Below are 18,536 nucleotides of genomic sequence, written 5' to 3'. Positions count from 1 at the left end.
ATCTAGAGCTTGGAAAATTGAGAACCAATGATTAATGTCATAAATCGTAAATTCACAATAGCGGTGGACTACATGAAGCTGAACATACCACACAACATAGGTAATCACACAAAACAATACTTTATGATTCTATTTTTCTTGTCCTAACGAAAAAGTTAGGGTTTATTAAAAGGTTAGGGTTTTTCATTTTCGGACGAAGAGATGAACACGGTGATGAAATCCTTGGTAAATATGGATTGAGAACAGTTAGGTCATTACGCATTAGGGGTAGGGTGGGAATGTTGAAATTTTTTACGGATATTCATTGTGTTTGACTTTGACCACACATTAATTGGAATTTGGTAAAAAAATTCTCTCTTCGTATCCATTCTTTCCCTCCTAATAACAGATTTCATTTGATCTTAAAACCAAACCAACAAAGCCGTTAAAGGGTAAATAAATCTCCAAACTGTAGATAAAACTACTGTAAATGTGTAGATTATTAGAAAACACAATATAACAACTAAATTAAAGCAACTAACTACACTATAAAACAAGAAATAACGAAGAAATCTAGTTAAATATGACCCAAAACAAACCAAATTTGAGCAGAAAAAGGCTGCCGGTGGTGCTCATGCTAGAGAAGAAGGAATGAAAGAGTGAGGAGAAAGAGTTTCTATGTATGTTATCACTGAGATTTTTCGACTCCTCCACACTTGCCGCATATCATTGCAGCTAACTTTAGTGATTCTGCTCGATGTCAGGCTAGCAATTTTAAATGACAGTTAAGGACACCCCATATCAATATACAACACATCACAAATCAATAGGATGACAAGTAAAGTAAGTGTTCCCTGAGGTTTATGTAAACGAAAACTTAAACCCTCTTAAATAATTTTGAAAACCCCACCCCCAACTACAAAATCAGTATTCTTTTCCACCTCAACATCAAGGGTTTCTCCTTCATCTCTCTAGCTCTGCTCAAACAATCCAGCTCAGGTAAAAATCATTTCGCTCGATTTATTCTAGAATTTAAATTAGTGTGATTGAGTTCTTTCTGTTGGGGTTTTCATTTTCTTTCATTTTGAGGTTTAATTCAGTTTAACCACACCCTCTTTAACATTTCCTTAGGACTATTAGGGCAAACATTTGTGAATGAGTGATGCTAAGCTTAATTGTGATTTTTTTTTGTTCTGTTAGGTTAAATTTTTTGAGCCTGGTGAACATTTTTGGTTAATAAAATGCACGCTGTTAAGGTTCCATGGGTAGGGCAAACCTTTGCCCTAGCTAACTGTAGTGATTCTGGAAGTAAGAAATCACGTATCCGACGATCTAAGGAGGAAAGAAAATCCATGGTCGAATCTTATATAAAGAAGTAAGCTGTATTCTAACTTTACTTTCGTAATTTCCCCAAATTTCTTCATTTTGATTTTGGGTTCAAGAAATTTGATTGTTGAGTTGCTTTTTCTTTTAGGTACCAGAACTCAAACGGAGGAAGTTTTCCGTCGCTTAATCTCACACATAAAGAAGTAGGTGGATCGTTTTATACAGTTCGTGAAATTGTTAGAGAAGTAATTCAGGAAAATAGAGTACTCGGTCCTGCGAAATTCACATTAGACGAGCAAAATGAAGACCAAATGTCTGAACGTTATCCTCTTGGATCGATTTCAACACAACCACTTAATGAATTGTATGCGTCATCCAGTGGAACTCATTTTGTTCCTAACCATAATGCTGGAGAAGAACTGGTTGATACTGTGAATGGGCAAGTTAATGGTAAACATCAACAGATTTTTGAGAGTGGAAGTTCTAATAAAGGGAATTTGGTGGATAAAGAATGTACTGAGACTAAATCAGAGACATCTACAGCATATTTGAGCTATGAGATGCCTTGTACGGATGTGAAAGTCATTTCAACCTCGGAGGGGAAATTGGAAGAAGCGCAAGTGATTGTTCAATCCCCTGCATCTAAAGTAACTCCTATGGCGACGAGCGTTATAGTGGAAACCTTCCCTGTAATCCCTGCTCCCAAAGTGAATCACGGCGGCGATGGAAGCTCAGGTGATGCAAAGGACCTAACTATAGTTCTAGAAGAGCATGAAGTGAAGGAGGTGGAAATATCATCTGCAACAAGGAAAGATGATATCGTGTTGGAAACAATGAACTCTATGGTAAATGAAGATGAATCATCTGGTTTCGCGGAAGTGAAATCAGCAGGAAATGATATCCATCCAGTGGTTGAAAGACCAAGTTGCACTGATGCTGTACAGAGTGTTGAGACTGAGGAAAACAAGGACATTCATATTGATCAACCTTCTAACGACGTCTTAACCTCACATACATCTCATCGCAGTCAGGTGGTTTCAGAAAATGAGGTAATTTTTTATATTTCATTTTGCATATCTATTGTCTGATTATGTCCCACTTTCATATTCTCATTTTACATAGTTACTTATGGAGAACATCAGAAGCTGTATCACTAGGTCATTTCTGTTAAGATGCAAATGTGCTGATTCTAAATGTGAATTTCGTACACCTTTCCCGAAAACAATAATAATAATATCTATCTGTCTATGCGCATGGGTTTAAAGAAAAAAATTGATGGCATTTAAATCATCAGCATCCAAGTTCGACTTTTTCTTCCTGGGATGTATCTTGAATGAATTACATGTAAACATTAGTAATAACTATTTAGTCTACTGGAACACCACTTTGTAGGCTGAATTTCTTCATTTGTATTGCTCATATTGTTAACGCGCTTTAGGGCCTTGCTGTGAACCATGCTATCTTATATGTTTACTTCATTGCTCAGTAATAATTAGGTATTTAGGGTGGACAGATGAGTTCATGAGTCCATGATGTATATCTCTTTGTATCATATAAAAATAGCTCGTAGCTTTAAGTATATCCATTTTGATGTCATCTTCAGGGTGACTTGATAAGTGGTTTCAGAGATTGAAATCTATGCATGTAGACTGCTATTAGAAAAGCAAATTCATATCTGCAAATCGAAAAGACAGAGTAGTTACGCCACTTGTTAAATGGAGGTCATTTTTTCAGAAATTTGCCATGATCTATTGAAGAAGATAATAAACACTATATATGCGATCTTGACTCAAGGATCAAGAAGTGGTTCAGAAACTGAAAGCATCTAATAAGTTATGTTAAAATAGATGGGATGTGGCTTTGTGGGGGACCTTGAATGTGCATATAGCTTTCATATAGAAACCTCAATGACTAAAATGTGTTTGTAATTTACTTCTTCTATCTCCCACACAGACTAAAATCGTTCCAGGCGCCTCGTATTCCTTGGACAACAATGCTAAAAACAGCAAATCACTTTCTCAAGTAGAAGATGTTGGCACTAATGTTGATATGCAAGGTATCCAAAGTGACAAAGGAAAGAAGTCTACATACGACCGGATTAACCTGTAAGAGTTTCTAGAGCTTAATTCTGAACTCACTAATGGTACATGCAGATTAATGAATACTGTGTAAAACTAGGCTCCTAAAATGAAATTGGTTTTTCTTTTAGCAGGGAATCATGGCAAGCTACATCGAAGAAACATGAGACAAATCCAGCTATGGCAGCCATTAAAGCATTTATTACTGCATTTATAAATTTTTGGATGGACTAGCAATTTTTGACAGTGAAGCTATAAGAATGTAGGTCTCTACTCTCCAGCACAAAGAAACCAGCAGCCACTTAGCGACGCGTTTATAAAGTTTTGGATGGAGTAGCAGTTTTTGAGAGCGAAATAAAATCAGTAAGAATTTAGGTCTCCAGAAGTGCTTACTTGAGTAATGTATTTCTGGTCGATTAGAATTCGTGTTTATTGTATTATCTGGCGCTAAGTGTTGTCACATTTATTATTTGGTGCTTGGTGGTGATAAAGGGCAACATTTATCATTAGGTTGTTCTGTGTTGTCACCAATCTTAGATGTCATGTGGTTGAGCAGCCACTGCTTGTGCTTTTTGAGCCTGGCAGCCTGGCTTATGAAGTTCTATTCACCAGAAACTGATCCTGAGTGCTATTGTAATTTGGGAACTGCATTACTTTCTAGTATCCACTGCCTGCTTAGATGGGATTTCAAGATGTTAAATCCGAAATATGCTCGTTTTCCCTCTCTCTGAATCTAATTTGCCTTGCCGTTTTGCGGTAAATCGCCGATCAAGTGAACCAGTTTCCAGTCATGCATCTCATCCGATTCGAATCCAACCCCTTACTTTTTCTTGGAGGACATTTTTTCAGTCAACTTTAAAAATAAAAATCATTGCTCACATGTTACTTTACGAACTATGTAATGGCGGGGTCCACTAATGATTATCTCTCTTATCATAATATTCAACGTCTTAAGAATCCGGTACACCGAATTCCCTATGCACATTAAGCATACAATACTCACCTTCTCATCATCAGTCAATCCTCTCTTCAAAAAAATACATCACCGGTTATAAATACCGTACCACCTAATCCTCCATACACCACTGAACACTAGATCATTAACTCTCCTCCTGTAAAATTCTTCTTTCTCCTCCATGAATCATGAACTAGAGAGTATGTAATAAGCGAGAGAGGGAAATGTAGAGAAATAGACAGTAGCAGTAAAAAAATACTAAACAACAACTAGAAGAGAATACATTTTGTACAGAGAGAGAAACTATTTTTTTCCTTCATTTTACCAAACAGAGATATTCATTTGTAGAAGAAGTTTCTCTAACTCAGAAAGAAAACAAGAATCGGATCTGATTTTTTTAAAGAGAGAAAGAGCGTATCTGTTCTGAAATGCAGACATTGATCAATGATTGAAGCATCGTCGTCAAGTCCTCCTCCTAGGGTTTTATTGTTCAATTTGTTATTTAATCAAGGAGGAATTACTCAGCAACAACAAGACGAAGAAGGAGGAGTTGGAATAATGGATTTATCTAAAGTTGGTGAAAAGATACTTAGTTCAGTTCGATCTGCTAGATCTTTAGGGATTTTACCTCTTTCTTCTGATCGACCTGAGGTAAGAATATAATCATTTCTGTTATTTTGAGTTTTTGAAATGATCGAACTGGATTACTTCTTAAATTAGGTCGTTCGTTTTAGTTATAGGAAGCTTAATTGAATGATTAATTGGTTAAGGAGGTTGATTATGATGAGAAATTTGGTTTTGTAAATGAATTGATGAAATTAGGTTTAGTTGTTATTGTAAACACTTAACTCGTTTGACTTGAGAACTACATTGTATACTGGTGATCCTATCATGATCCTTAAATTTGTAATTTGTTGCGTTGAGCTGTCACCATAGAGGTTATGAGTAAATGAGAGGTGATGTATAATGATTATATCGAATTAGGTTTAGTTGTTGTGAACTTTTACCTCGATAACTCCTAAGACACTATATGGATGTACACTAGTAATGTTATGACATGTATCTTTCTTTTGAGTATTTTATTATCCTGTATTCGTAATTTCTTGTGTTTGAACTGTTAGTGTAGAGGTGGCAGTTGTATACGGGTTCCTGTTTCTTTGTTTATTTTTCTAAATTGTGCAGCGTATTGGAATTAGTTGGTCTATTTTAGAGGTTAAAGAGGCTCAATGAATTCAGAAATGGATTACAGTTAGAAATAGCATTTTGGAATTGAGTTAATCAAATTAGTAATACTTGTTTACTCCCGTTGTTAGGTTTACTGGCTGTCAACTTGCCGCACAATAACTTGAAAACTAGCAAACTGCATTATACCTGGTGTAGTCACTCATGATCTCTGGATACCTTAAATTGCCTTGTTTACGAGCTTTTAAGTGTGTGTTTGGAGGTCACATTAGGTTGAACTGCATTTTTATGATTTTGAGTTTTTTGTGTTTGAACTGTCATCCTAGATGTTATGGCTAATGAGTGGCAATGATTTTGTATAGGTTCTTAGTTCTTTAGTTTTTTTTCTTATTTATGTGCCGTTTTTAATTAGCTAGTTTGTTTTTAGGTTGAAGAAGCTCAATTGTTTCAGAAAAATGGATTATCATTAAATTTGCATCATGGAACTGATTTAATTGGATTATTAGTAATGGTGTACTCTTGTGGTTAGGTTTACATGTTATTAACTCGCCGAACACTAACTTGATAACTAGTGAACTATATGTTACTTTGGTTTGGTATCAGCTACACCACATATGTCTTAAATTATGAGCTTTTGAGTGTGTGTTGAGAGGTTGCATGGAGGTGGTTAACGAGGATTTCAATTAAACGAGAATTGATTATTTTGTACAGGTTCCAGCTCGGGCTGTCGCGGCAGCTGCTGTAGCTCGAGCTATTGCATCACTTCCTCCTCATCAAAGACACTCACTGCCATCAGGTTCTGACGAATTGGTTTCAATTTATGGAAGTAGACCCCGGGGTGAAATAGTAGAGGAGATAGAGGAAGAGTTCTACGAAGAGGTCGGTTTTTAGTCGTACAACTTTGAGCTTTTGACAATTTGATTCATGCGTATAGTCCTTTGTATGTGTTCAGCCTGATGATGCCCCTGCATCACTGATGATGATTGATGTGCTTGTTTATCATACCTTTGACATTCCTTTAATGCAGTAACTTATAAGGGGCATGTTATGGGATAATGTAAAATGGGTTTTTAATCTGATCATACTTAGTGAAATACATGATGTTGGCAATAATGAAGCACCTCTTTCATGTTCAAGAATTATTATTCCGGTATCACAGTTTTAAATTTGAATCCCGCACAGTGAATGATTCTTTTGCATATGCAAACGAAAACATATCAGAAAAATTTAATTTTCTGCACAATGCAATTTCAGGTTCCAGTTTCAAAATTGATGCATGCTTTCGAGGAGAGATGTGCAAGATAATTCAATTTTCTGAGAAGTAAAATATAAGGGCACAGAATAGTAGCTTTAAGACTTAAAACTCTAATTAGTTCAATAACATACAACTTTTGACAATCTTTATCTAGTTGATATCTCATATGATTCTCAAAGAGTTTGAGGAGAGGTGCGCACATTGATGGTGGATTGGTGTTTCTATTATCTGCTTAAAAAAGATGATGGTTTGGTGATGAAGATTTGTTGAGTGATCAAAACTTATTTTTAAAAGAAAGAAGTTGATTTAAACTGTCCACTTGGGTATTTGGTTAAGCTACTATTTCTACTTTTTGCATGTGCGTCCCTCCAGATATGTGTACATACCTTGTCTGCTATGCATGCAGGGGTTTGATCTGCTATACTTTATCTTCATACTCAAAGTGAGTAGTTGACTGGTCTGCTGTACTGTATGCATGCAGGAGTTCGATCCAGTTAAACATGTTCTTGATCATATTCCTTCTGAAGAAAAGGATTTAACATATTTTGAGAGCAAGGTAATTCTCCAACTTCCTCTTCAATCAGTTATTTTACTTCTTGCTGCAAATTGCATTGTATTTCTTCTTCCTTCTATTTGGGGCGTGGGTTTTGTTTATCATAATGATGCCGCTAGGTATAAATTGAAGGGTGGTTCTCCTCTACCTAATGTGTTGTTGGCATGTTTAACTTATGTGTATCTGGAACTTAAACCATGATGGATATTCCCTCATTTTATTGCCAGGGTAGTTCATGTATGAAAGTTGCTTATTTGGCCGAACATGTTTAGCAGGGATTTTTCTTGTTTATTCTCTGACTAGCACCTGGTTAGGCACTTTTTGTATCGACAGGTTGTTGAACTTTTGTCATCACAGATCGCTAAATAGTTCCTGGAACTGCTCCATTTTGGTTCATGACTCGACATCAGTTTGTATTCTCCCCTTTTACAGGCTACACTTAGATTAGCACAACTGGATAGGATATCGGAACGGTTGTCACGTCATGTTATGGAGCATTATGAAGAGATGGGTAAGTTCCCATATTGATTTTAGCTTTTATCTTTATATCATGGAATGCATAATCCATATACACCATTTTGATAATTTTTATCATAGAAGACGTCAAATCTATTGGTTCGTGTCCATGTTTCCAGTGTTCTTTTACTGAAATGTTGCAATGGTATAGAAAAGATTCTGACATTCTCAAAGCTAAAGGAAACTCTTAAACTTTTTTTTTTTTGGTTAGTTAAGGGGATGCATCTGGTGGGGGAACTAGAGCAAGATTTGAAAGTTGCGAATGTCATTTGCAAGGTAAGATCATAACTCGCTCAATTACTGGGTTCATAGTGTTTCTTTAACTTTTTTGCAGGAAAAGGAAAATGGAATGCTAGCGTATACCATTATATTGTTCTTACTGATAAAGTTCAGGGCCTTTTATTGTTTTGTTTTCCGTTCCCTGTAAATTTTCTTTCTTGGATTTTTTCTGCATATAATAAGTCTTCTAATATTTTGCAGAATGGAAGGAGACATATAACTTCTTCATTAAACGAGGTGTCACGGGATTTAGTTGTCACTTCAAAGGCCAAAAAGAAACAAGCTCTCTTGGTATGGAACTATCTCTGAAAACCTTACTATGATTCCCTTGAATAGTTGAGTTTGTACCGAGTTGCTTTCAAAGATGTAGGGCCTGCAAAACATGGTTGGAAAAATAATAAATTTCACAATGATAACTGTGGCTTGGCAATGTGATGAAACTTGCAGGACTTGATCCCGATTCTAACTGAATTGCGTCACGCAACTGAGATGCAAATGTCACTTGAAAGGCATGTAGAGGAAGGAAATTATTTTAAGGTTGGTTTTGATCTTATCCTGTTTTATTTTTGGTATATTTGTGGATAGAGCATTTGCTGCCTCACGTGTTCCGTTCACTATAATGCTGAATTAGTATTTCTCCTTTTTTGACCAGGCATTTCAGGTCCTATCAGAGTATTTACAGGTTTTGGATAGTCTGTCAGAGCTCTCAGCTGTACAAGAAATGAGCCGTAATGTAGAGGTGACTTCTTTTTTCTGCTACTGCTAGTGATACCAGTCTGACATTCTCCCATATACTTCTTCAGATGAAAAGTTCAAAATTCAAAATGGAGTTTGGTGTCATCGAAGGATAACATCATTATTTTACTTTGCTTTTACGATTTTTATTGTTCTTACGCGCCGAACTTGTTTTGTAACTTTCTTAATTTGTTCCAGGTTTGGCTAGCAAAGACACTTCAAAAGCTAGACTCACTCCTATTAGGTGTTTGCCAGGACTTCAAGGAGGAGAACTATCTAACAGTCAGTATATTCCCCCACGAACCCACGTCAATGTAGTCTTAAATTCATGATTTGTTTTGTAGGCATTGCTACACCGTGATTTTTATCGGCATCATTAATGTTGCTAATTCACTGATGTAAGATTAATGGGAGTCTTTGACAATGTTTTGTAGGTGGTTGATGCTTATGCATTAATAGGGGACATTACTGGTCTTGCCGAAAAAATACAGAGTTTCTTTATGCAGGAAGTTCTCTCAGAAACTCAATCAGTGTTAAAGAATATTATACAAGAGGTAACCGATCTTTTTCTTTGGCCTCCGTGCTTTTTCGATGTATTTTTTCTTCTACTAGAGAAGGTTCTGCAGAAGGATTCCTATTTCTTTCTTTTGTTAGCCTCTCTCAACTTTTCTTATTCTCTATCTATAGAACACAACTTTCTCAGATAGACGGTTTAATTTGCAGGATCAAGGGTTACTGCATATGCAAAAGAGTAGGTACGCCTTTCGCGTGGCTGAGTGTATATAATATCTTCTTTTATGATCTATTAAATGTTGGCTGGAACTTGAAATATTCTGCTTATTCCAAAGTCCTGACCTTGCATCGGCTTTGGTATATCTTTGTGTATGTTGGTTTAACTGAATTTCCTTTCCAGAACATACAGCGATCTCTGCCTCCAGATTCCGGAATCCAAGTTTAGGGAGTGCCTATTAAGAACCCTGGGTAGCCTCTATAAGTTGATGTGCTCATATTACTCAATCATGGGCTTTCAGCCTGATAGAATGGTTAGAGAAGTTATCTTCATCTCAACCTTCTAGTATTTTTGTGTTTCCTGCTTTTGGTATGCTGGCTACCTTGTTTCACTTTTTGGTAGTCTCACATTTCAGCATCACAAGTTTTTCTTAGACGAAAGTCGAGATATGTATTTTATCTATCCATTTCAGACCGTTGATCCATTTTGAATCTTTCTATCAACCAGCAGTGGTGTACTTTCAAACAATTTACTCGAATATTTTATAATGACGTAGTGTACATATCGGTCTAAACAATAAATTAATATATGTCCATAGTATATTTGGATTCCGAAAATTGTGTTATGCTAGAAAAACATGGTATACCTTGAGTCCCTTCTGGTTTCTATCATCCATGCATGAGCTCTGGCTTTCGGCTAATTACACCTTTGTTGCAGGATTCAGAATGTCGGGCTTCCGATACAACACAGAATTGCAGTGCCATAGCTGGGTCCCCAAAAGGGGTTCCTCATATTGATTCAACATCCAAAGCTTTGAGCAACTCTGGTTCAGAAAATGGTTATTTACTTCAATCTGCTGAAAGAATGCCAATTCCAATCTCAGCAACTGAATCTGCAACAAGTAAATCGTCTCTGAGCGAATCTACTGGAGGCAATGCGTCCACTTCGTCAAATGCTCAAAATCCAGATTCGGAAACACGGGATGGCGGTAGCGGAGCATCAAGTAGTGGATCTTCATGGGATCATCTGAGGAAGGATGCCATAGTATTCGTTTCACAAACACTACATAGAGGGCGAAAGAACCTTTGGCAACTTACCACTAGTCGCATATCCGTATTGCTTTCCTCTTCTGCGGTTTGTTCATCAAGTGTACACCAATTCTTGAGAAATTATGAAGATCTGAATGTATTCATCTTGGCTGGAGAGGCTTTTTGTGGGGTTGAAGCAGTTGAGTTTAGGCAAAGATTGAAGACTGTTTGTGAAAATCATTTTGCAGCTTTTCATCGCCAAAATATATACGTATGTCACCTAGCGATTTCCTATCTCTATTGTTATTGTTAAAATAAGTCATATGGTAATGTCCGTTGTCTATTTAAACAGACCTTAGTAAATAGGTTAGGGGTGCACAGGTAGTTTTGAGTTTTCTGAAGATAGCTATTCATATATTGGTAACTTGAGACGTTAAATGGTGAATTTAGAATTTCTCTCTGTCCAGGCGTCATAGAATAAGTATATTACAGTTGTCGTTCTAATAACGTGATAGTTTTTTTTTTCTACCAGGCACTAAAAATGGTTCTAGAGAAGGAGACATGGCTGAAAATGCCACCAGACACAGTACAGATAATTAGTTTTGCTGGCCTTGTTGGTGATGGAGCACCTATAATTGCTCCATCTGATGGTAAATCTTCCAAGATCCGGGTTCTTCATTCTCGAAAGCTACCCGATCCAGTTCAAAATGTCAACCAGAAGAATGGATTTGCACAGTGGGTTAAATCAGGAAATCCATTTTTGCTGAAGCTGACTCCCGGCTCCAAAGAATCTCCTGTCTCCTCACCGTTGAGCGAATCTGGAGAAAATGACAGTTTGCACTTCCAGAATTATAAATTGTCTCCAAGAAAGAGCGATGCAAATGATAAGAACAAGAATAGTTCTGTTTCAGAAGATGAAAATGAAGATCTTCATGCTGACTTTATTGACGAGGATAGTCAGCTTCCAAGTCGGATCTCTAAGCCCAGCCACTCAAGAAACCACTCTTCTCACTGTAATGATGAAGATATTACAGCGCAAACCGGGTCCTCACTTAGTCTGCTGAGGTATAGTCTCTGAATTCTGAATCCAGACGTTTTGGAGCCTCACTTGTCCCATGTTTATCTCTTGATCTATCTAATGTTCTATGTTGTTTGCCTTCATGAAAATAGGTTAATGGACAAATATGCAAGGCTCATGCAGAAATTGGAAATAGTGAACATCGAGTTCTTTAGGGTATGTTTCAATACGTTTGCTACCATGTGTTACATTTCAGCGTCAAATTTAACCATTTTAATTTTTTCAATTATCTTACAATGTTATCAGGGAATATGCCAGTTGTTTGAAGTGTTTTTCCATTATGTATTTGAAGCATTTTGCCAAAGAGACACTTATCCATCTGGAAAAGGCTCAACAGATCCTCTCAATCGTAAGTGCTTATGCTGATATGTAATCTTTCTCTACTTTTCTTTGAAGTGTTTCTATTTCTGTTTGATGCACGATGTGTTTTAGATGATTTTAACATTCCAAAGTTGACTTGTTTTTGGTGTCCAGCCCGCTTGAAGACAGCCTTGTCTAGGATAGCCCAAGATTGTGATCAGTGGCTAAAACCCCAGGCTGCATCATTTTCTTCATTTTCACCCACATCTGATGTGACACCTACTAGTCCTCCCAGCCATACACCGGCTGTTACCATTGGACTCAAGGTATATGGTGCTGTACAGAACCTCCTTTTTCTTTGTCTTCGTAAAAGTCATTTTGAAAAACAAATATCCTTCTGTTAGCTGAGTAATCACTTCCGTGATTGATTGTTTACGTGTACAGTTACGTAACTTAGGAATATTAATACAGTTTGGTTGTCACAGGAAAGATGTGCAGGAGTGGAGACTGTTCAACTTGTTGCTCGGGTGTTGCAAAGATCTAAGGCTCATCTTCAGTCAATGCTTTTACAGAACAATGCAGCTGCAGTTGAGGATTTCTATGTGAATTTGGTGAGTCTATTTGCCAAGTTAGATTGAAGCACTGAGTAGTATGCCAGTTGGTGTCCTGTTTTGACATAAGGATATACCAAATTACCAATATGTCAGCTATCAACAGTTTTTGCTTCAAATACTGAAGTTCAAGCATCCTGGTTTTGTGAAAGTCTTTAAGTTTCTTCTAATTATGGTTTCCCTCAGGTTGGATGTGTACCAGATCTTACAAATCACATTCATAGGACAACTGCAAGGTTGCTGCTACATATCAATGGGTAAACTCATTTCACTACTGTTATGTGGCATTTAATTGTCCAGGAAATTCTGGAGTCCAATATTTGTGTTAGTTATTGTCCTTAAAAATATTTTAAACTTTCACTGAAGGAGCTCCATCTGTCTGGTACGGATTTTGACAGTTTAAAATTTCATCAGGTATGTGGATAGAATTGCCAATTCTAAATGGGAGGTGAAAGAGCTTGGACTAGAGCATAATGGGTAAGTTTTGGAACACCATTTTGGTTGTATATCATCTTCAGAAAGAGCATTGTATTACGAGTTAATCATACCCTATAGGAAAATTCCGAGGGTTTTTACTGAAAAATATTAAGGAAACACATGTTGGCTTTGCTACCTTATTTTCTCATTTTGTTCTGCTGTATTATATGCAGTAGTTGGTTACTGCAATAAGCTTTTAATCACATTTGACGTCGAATATGAATAGGTATGTTGATTTATTGCTGGGAGAATTCAAGCATTATAAAACAAGGCTGGCTCATGGTGGAATTGACAAGGAGGTAAAGTTTCATGACGATAAGATGTATAGTAATTCTATTAAGTTTATCAAGATATCATTATCACGTTGATGCTAGCTACTGAACAATATAGTTTGCATCTGTTTCTAGTTTTCCTTGGGCTACTTCTAGTGATTGTGTTGATGCTAGCTACTGAACAATATAGTTTGCATCTGTTTCTAGTTTTCCTTGGGCTACTTCTAGTGATTGTGTTAGATGATTACTTTCTGCATGTTTTTGACATCTACATGTTGACTGTAACATAAATTAGATGTCATATCACTAGTGCATTTAATTACTGAAGGGCACTTGTAGGTAATTGTTTGGCGTTTATATGCAAGTGGATAAACTAAATAACTCATTCACTATGCAAATCTCTTGATGTCTCGAACTTTTTAACATATTAGTAACTAATCGGCCTTGATTGTTACCAGGTTCAAGATCTCCTTTTGGCATTTGGGCTTGAAAATGTTGCGGAAACCCTTATTGAAGGTCTATCAAGAGTAAAAAGGTGTACACCTGAGGGGCGAGCTTTGATGTCATTAGACCTTCAGGTATTTCTTTAATTGTACAAAATTTTACACTTCACATCACAATTGAGCCGTACTTCTAATTTGGGAAGTTAGTAAGTTACCCTTCGGGTATTTCATCTATTAGAACACCCTACCTTTTCATGCCATCTAACAAGATGTATGTTGCAGATTACCGTAAAGCAAAAGGGCAGTTGAAACCCTTTTCTATCTTGAACTATAAATCTGTAATGAACTTTTATCTCGTTTCATTCAGGTCTTAATTAATGGACTAAAACATTTCGTCTCTTTTGATGTGAGGCCGAAGGTGCAAATTGTTGAAACTTTTATCAAGGTAACCACAAAAATCTGCAGCACTTTATGTGATTGCTCTATTTTTCACTTATCAATTATGATAACTTCTTACTTGCTGAACTGCAGTGCACATCGTCTGTGTGTGATTCTTAGGTTTGTTAGGGTAGGAATTTAACCAAGATAAGTAGATAACACCAGTTTACTTGATACTAATTAATACTAGTTGGCATTTCATCGCTCAAAAAGTATTAATAACCGTAAAATTTCAGCTGTGCTAGGTTAAAACAATGTATAACTGTTAGAAGTTAGAACAGCAGAAATCGGTTGTGATTTCTTAGCTGAAAGCCATGGTAACAAAAAAACAAAAACAGATACCATATTTGTTTACCTATATGTATATTGGAGTTGAAACTGGATAGAAGAAAAAGTTGAGGTTAAATTTCAAGATAATAGGCACAGTTATATTCTCTTCCAGCATTGGCAAAATTAAAAACCATTAAGATAAGAACTTTCTTTCATGGAACATGATTTCACACTCCTTGTCAGTTTTCTTATATGTTGGATTGTTGGTTTCATTTTTTACATAAGAAATAAGACAAAGTTTTCGTCTTTAACATGTCCTAATAACCCCAAACAGCTTATGGACAAAGAAATTGTTGATATCAGAGTTGTGAAATGGATCATGTATTAGGCATTTCTTTGCTTCCGTAACTTGCAATATATATGCCTATGATGGAAATTATCATCTTTTTTCTCAAGCTGTTGTTATCCTTTCTATTGTGAAACAGGCTTACTACCTTCCGGAAACAGAATATGTTCACTGGGCACGCGCTCATCCGGTACGTACTTATTCGTCATAATTTACCTGATAAGATCATTACAATCGGTGGATGTTGCCAGAGGGAAATTCTCATTAGCCCCTTTTTTGTTTACAGGAATACAGTAAAAATCAAATAACAGGGCTTGTCAACTTAGTTGCATCAACAAATAACTGGAAAAGAAAAACGAGGTTGGAGGTGTTAGAAAAGATTGAAGCAGGAAGTATGTAGTTTAGTCCAGTGTATGGTCTCAGTCAGCAGTATATAATCCCTAATTGCTTTTTCTTTAATTAGTAAGGTTTGGAGTTTTTTCCTTCATTTTTCCGCGTCGCATCTTGTATTTTTGCTGTGTAATTTGGATAGTAGAAAAGTTCTATCCCCGAATCCATATAAATATAAACTGAACGGGCATTCGAGGTTTGTATAGCTTCCGGTGTACTGATATACTACAATTCATTTTGATATCACATATGAACTTTCAAAGTCGAGTAAAGGAATATGATAATAATATATATAGTTGAATGAACTGTGTGTTGCAAGTATTTGTTTTTTATGACCAGAGATGAGCTCAGCTAAAAGACTGCCACCGAACCATGATGCATTTGGTTGCTTTGGATTCCTCATGTTGCAGCTTGTAACATCACAATCGATGATTGTGATTGGAAACAGATTTTAATGCACATGCTCTGAAATAATGAATCTTCAGCTATTCCAAATTGGAATACAGATATGAATTCTCTGATGCAATCACTTTTACCCTATGACAACTACTGGTCCTCCCAGCCTCGTACATGCAAGCCGAAACCAACAAGTATAGCACTATGATGTCTTCATGGTCGCGGGAGAGATTATTTCCCATAAAAGAATCTTAATTCTGTCAGAAGTTTTGAACTCTTAATCCATTTGAGGTGCAGTGCACTACTTCCATAGACCGTTCGCTGATATGCTTCTTTGTTACCAAGCTATTCAAATGCAAACAAAGTTCAGCTAACATGTGACTTACACGTGACATGCGAGGGTAATTTTATAAAGGATTTTTTTTTTTTTTTTTTGTTTTTTTGCCAAGTCCAAAAATATAAAGGATACCCTGTGAGGAATTTTTCTAGTACAGACAGAAAGAGATGGAATTTCGCATTAAAAAGAAAAAAAAGAATAAAAAAAGAAAGAGAGACGAAGGATTATAGTCCTCTAAACAGTCTGAGGCCGTATCGATACGAGTCCTACATCAACAGCTTTGTTTCACTGAAAGCACTAGGAGAAAGGAATGTCGAGACATTTGTAGGGTCATCATCTGACAAAGATGAACTTAATCTCCGTGTGTGAGGGAAACAAGAGACTGTATATCCGTGTCAACAGCTTCCGAAGATCAAAACTATGAATTTGTGTCAGTTGGGGTAACCACATTTATCTCCAGAAATAATGAATATGATCAAAACTATCAATGTTAATACTGTTCGCTTGCCTTATCTTTGCACAATATGACATTCTTGCAGTCGGTTTAATTCCAAAAATGTTGTTAAGAAAACTCCACATACCGATGAATCTGATAAGTTTATGTCGACAAGATCAATTCCAAGTGGGTGCCTAGGAAAAAGCAGCAAACATTTTGCTGTCTGAAAATTTGGTTGGATTTCTTGCTAGAAACATGTAGGCTTTCACTTCGAATGACATGCACCATATGGCATATGAAGTCTGTAACTGAAAGTAGATACCATGTTTTGCTAAACAGATCTGATAGACATATTACTTGACAAATTATTTTCATTGCTCAAAATTTGAGTTTGAGGTTCCAAATAGACATGTGAAACGTACACAGATGCGCTGCCCAAATTTACAATCTAAATGGATGTACAGAGTATATATGAGTGAAACAGAAGAAAACCAAACTAGTTCGCCTTTAAAGGAAATGATATCATCGTAGATGACTATCATGCACATTCTCACTTTCCTGGAGAAAAATTGGTGGCATATGACCAAGCATTGTTGTTCACGGGGTCAGAAAGGTGGTCTGCGAGGTTCTCAAGAGGACCTTTTCCAGTTACAATTGCCTGAACGAAGAAGCCAAACATGGAGAACATAGCAAGTCGCCCATTTTTAAGTTCCTTTACCTTTAGCTCTGCAAATGCCTCTGGGTCCTCAGCAAGTCCCAAGGGGTCAAAACTACCACCAGGATACAGAGGGTCGACGATTTCACCTAGTGGACCGCCAGCTACTCTATATCCCTCAACAGCACCCATAAGGATAACTTGAGTGGCCCAAATCGCCAAGATGCTCTGAGCATGAACTAAGCTGGAGTTTCCCAAGTAGTCAAGTCCACCTTCGCTGAAAATCTGAGAACCAGCTTTGAACCAGACTGCTTCTCCAAAATTAACTCCATTTCTAGAGAGAAGTTCAGGGAAAACACATCCCAAAGCGCCAAGCATGGCCCACCTGGAATGAATCACTTCCAATTCCCTGTTCTTGGCAAAGGTCTCTGGGTCTGCAGATAGTCCAGCAGTATCCCAACCATAATCACCAGGGAATTCACCAGTTAGGTATGATGGAGACTCGCCAGAGAAGGGTCCAAGGTACTTGACACGGTCTGGACCGTACCATGGACTTCCCGACGAAGCAGCAGGCTTCTTGGCTGATGTCTTCCTCATCATGATCCTTCCGTTGCTGCTGGAGCTAACGTTAGTTGGGAACTTTGATTGTGAGTTCAAAGTTATAGCTGTGCCAGCAAATGATGGGGATGAGAGAGCCATGGATGCCATTTGCTTTTTTTAGGGAGAAAAAAAGGCTAGTGAACAGTTGAAGAATGCGGTGTGCTATTTGATGCGTTAAATTGGTTCGAGTTCATGTCCCTTATATAAGCCATCATGGGGTCAGATATATCTATCCATGTAGATCTTCTGCTATCTTCTTATTGGTCTTCAAATTGGTACCACAGGTTAAGAAATCCTTCTTCCTTTCTCAGCCAAGGAAGTTAGGCTGTCATGGATTTTTACCAATTATTGAGTCGATATGGACAATATCATCCATATATCTCAAAGTAATACCGAGTATAATGGTAAGAAAATATTAAAACGTTAGATATGCATACAAGGTGGTCCTGCACTCCTGTTTTCACTGGGAGCTGAATGAAAAACTTGTTTTCTGTCTTGAATAAATGATTAATAATTTTAGTAGTTCATCTTTTAACACGATAAGATAAAAACGGCGGATACTAGATGATTGGAAGTCTAGTACTGTTGACTAAATATAAAATGAACGGAGGGTTTGTATACTGATATTCTGCAACTTCATTTTGGATATCACATGTAAATTAACTTACAAAGTCCAACAAAGGTATGTGAAAATGACACCTTTGCGTTTTGCAAATACTGTACATAGTATTTAGCCTTTATGAACAAAGATGAGCTCAGCAAAAAACTTCCACATAACCATGATGCATTTGGGTGCTCGTGCGGAGAACATAATAACATAAAAATGAGTTTTCAGATTTCCTGGATGTGAATATAGATATAAATTCTCTAA

The 18,536-nt window shown here is 36.9% G+C and overlaps 3 protein-coding genes across 5 annotated transcripts; 2 read left to right on the top strand and 1 right to left on the bottom strand.

The window, feature by feature from the left end:
* The first annotated feature begins 861 nt into the window (after positions 1-861).
* On the top strand, positions 862-4,090 carry LOC113338308. 2 transcript variants are annotated; one of them, XM_026583754.1, is made up of 5 exons: positions 862-978; positions 1,180-1,354; positions 1,454-2,354; positions 3,259-3,410; positions 3,518-4,090. In XM_026583754.1, the coding sequence occupies exons 2-5, from the start codon at positions 1,221-1,223 to the stop codon at positions 3,615-3,617; spliced, it is 1,287 nt and encodes a 428-aa protein (XP_026439539.1). In that variant the 5' UTR covers positions 862-978; positions 1,180-1,220; the 3' UTR covers positions 3,618-4,090. The 2 variants fall into 2 exon arrangements, with proteins under 2 accessions (XP_026439539.1, XP_026439538.1); XM_026583753.1 differs by having other exon boundaries at positions 3,515-4,090.
* Positions 4,091-4,548: 458 nt separating this feature from the next.
* On the top strand, positions 4,549-15,508 carry LOC113338721 (syndetin-like). 2 transcript variants are annotated; one of them, XM_026584093.1, is made up of 25 exons: positions 4,549-4,989; positions 6,232-6,399; positions 7,257-7,331; positions 7,761-7,839; positions 8,056-8,120; positions 8,325-8,414; positions 8,571-8,660; positions 8,776-8,862; positions 9,057-9,140; positions 9,293-9,412; positions 9,582-9,613; positions 9,772-9,901; positions 10,306-10,887; positions 11,149-11,681; positions 11,787-11,850; positions 11,941-12,043; positions 12,169-12,320; positions 12,480-12,605; positions 12,792-12,862; positions 13,020-13,082; positions 13,309-13,381; positions 13,813-13,932; positions 14,165-14,242; positions 14,991-15,041; positions 15,138-15,508. In XM_026584093.1, exons 1-25 carry the CDS (start codon positions 4,783-4,785, stop codon positions 15,249-15,251), a joined length of 3,357 nt encoding a protein of 1,118 aa, XP_026439878.1. In that variant the 5' UTR covers positions 4,549-4,782; the 3' UTR covers positions 15,252-15,508. The 2 variants fall into 2 exon arrangements, with proteins under 2 accessions (XP_026439878.1, XP_026439879.1); XM_026584094.1 differs by lacking the exons at positions 4,549-4,989; positions 6,232-6,399 and adding an exon at positions 6,823-6,841.
* A 1,251-nt stretch (positions 15,509-16,759) lies between these two features.
* On the bottom strand, positions 16,760-17,825 carry LOC113339065 (chlorophyll a-b binding protein of LHCII type 1-like). Its single transcript, XM_026584468.1, has one exon. The coding sequence runs from the start codon at positions 17,771-17,773 to the stop codon at positions 16,961-16,963; it is 813 nt and encodes a 270-aa protein (XP_026440253.1). The 5' UTR covers positions 17,774-17,825; the 3' UTR covers positions 16,760-16,960.
* Between the last annotated feature and the right edge of the window lie 711 nt (positions 17,826-18,536).

The sequence above is a fragment of the Papaver somniferum genome, unplaced genomic scaffold (assembly GCF_003573695.1).
Source record: "Papaver somniferum cultivar HN1 unplaced genomic scaffold, ASM357369v1 unplaced-scaffold_19, whole genome shotgun sequence".
In the NCBI taxonomy this organism is placed as follows: Eukaryota; Viridiplantae; Streptophyta; class Magnoliopsida; order Ranunculales; family Papaveraceae; genus Papaver; species Papaver somniferum.
The sequence above is the reverse complement of the archived record's forward strand: the minus strand, read 5'-3'. Positions and strand labels throughout refer to the sequence as shown.

Excerpts from the sequence above, each read along its gene's own strand:
- LOC113338308 (XM_026583753.1), top strand. The coding sequence starts at position 1,221 with ATGCACGCTGTTAAGGTTCCATGGGTAGGGCAAACCTTTGCCCTAGCT. Across the intron at positions 1,355-1,453 it reads GTCGAATCTTATATAAAGAA|GTACCAGAACTCAAACGGAG; the intron begins GTAAGCTGTATT and ends TTTTTCTTTTAG. Across the intron at positions 2,355-3,258 it reads AGGTGGTTTCAGAAAATGAG|ACTAAAATCGTTCCAGGCGC; the intron begins GTAATTTTTTAT and ends TCTCCCACACAG.
- LOC113338721 (XM_026584093.1), top strand. The coding sequence starts at position 4,783 with ATGATTGAAGCATCGTCGTCAAGTCCTCCTCCTAGGGTTTTATTGTTC. Across the intron at positions 13,382-13,812 it reads ATGGTGGAATTGACAAGGAG|GTTCAAGATCTCCTTTTGGC; the intron begins GTAAAGTTTCAT and ends GATTGTTACCAG. Across the intron at positions 15,042-15,137 it reads ACTGGGCACGCGCTCATCCG|GAATACAGTAAAAATCAAAT; the intron begins GTACGTACTTAT and ends TTTTGTTTACAG.
- LOC113339065 (XM_026584468.1), bottom strand. The coding sequence starts at position 17,773 with ATGGCATCCATGGCTCTCTCATCCCCATCATTTGCTGGCACAGCTATA.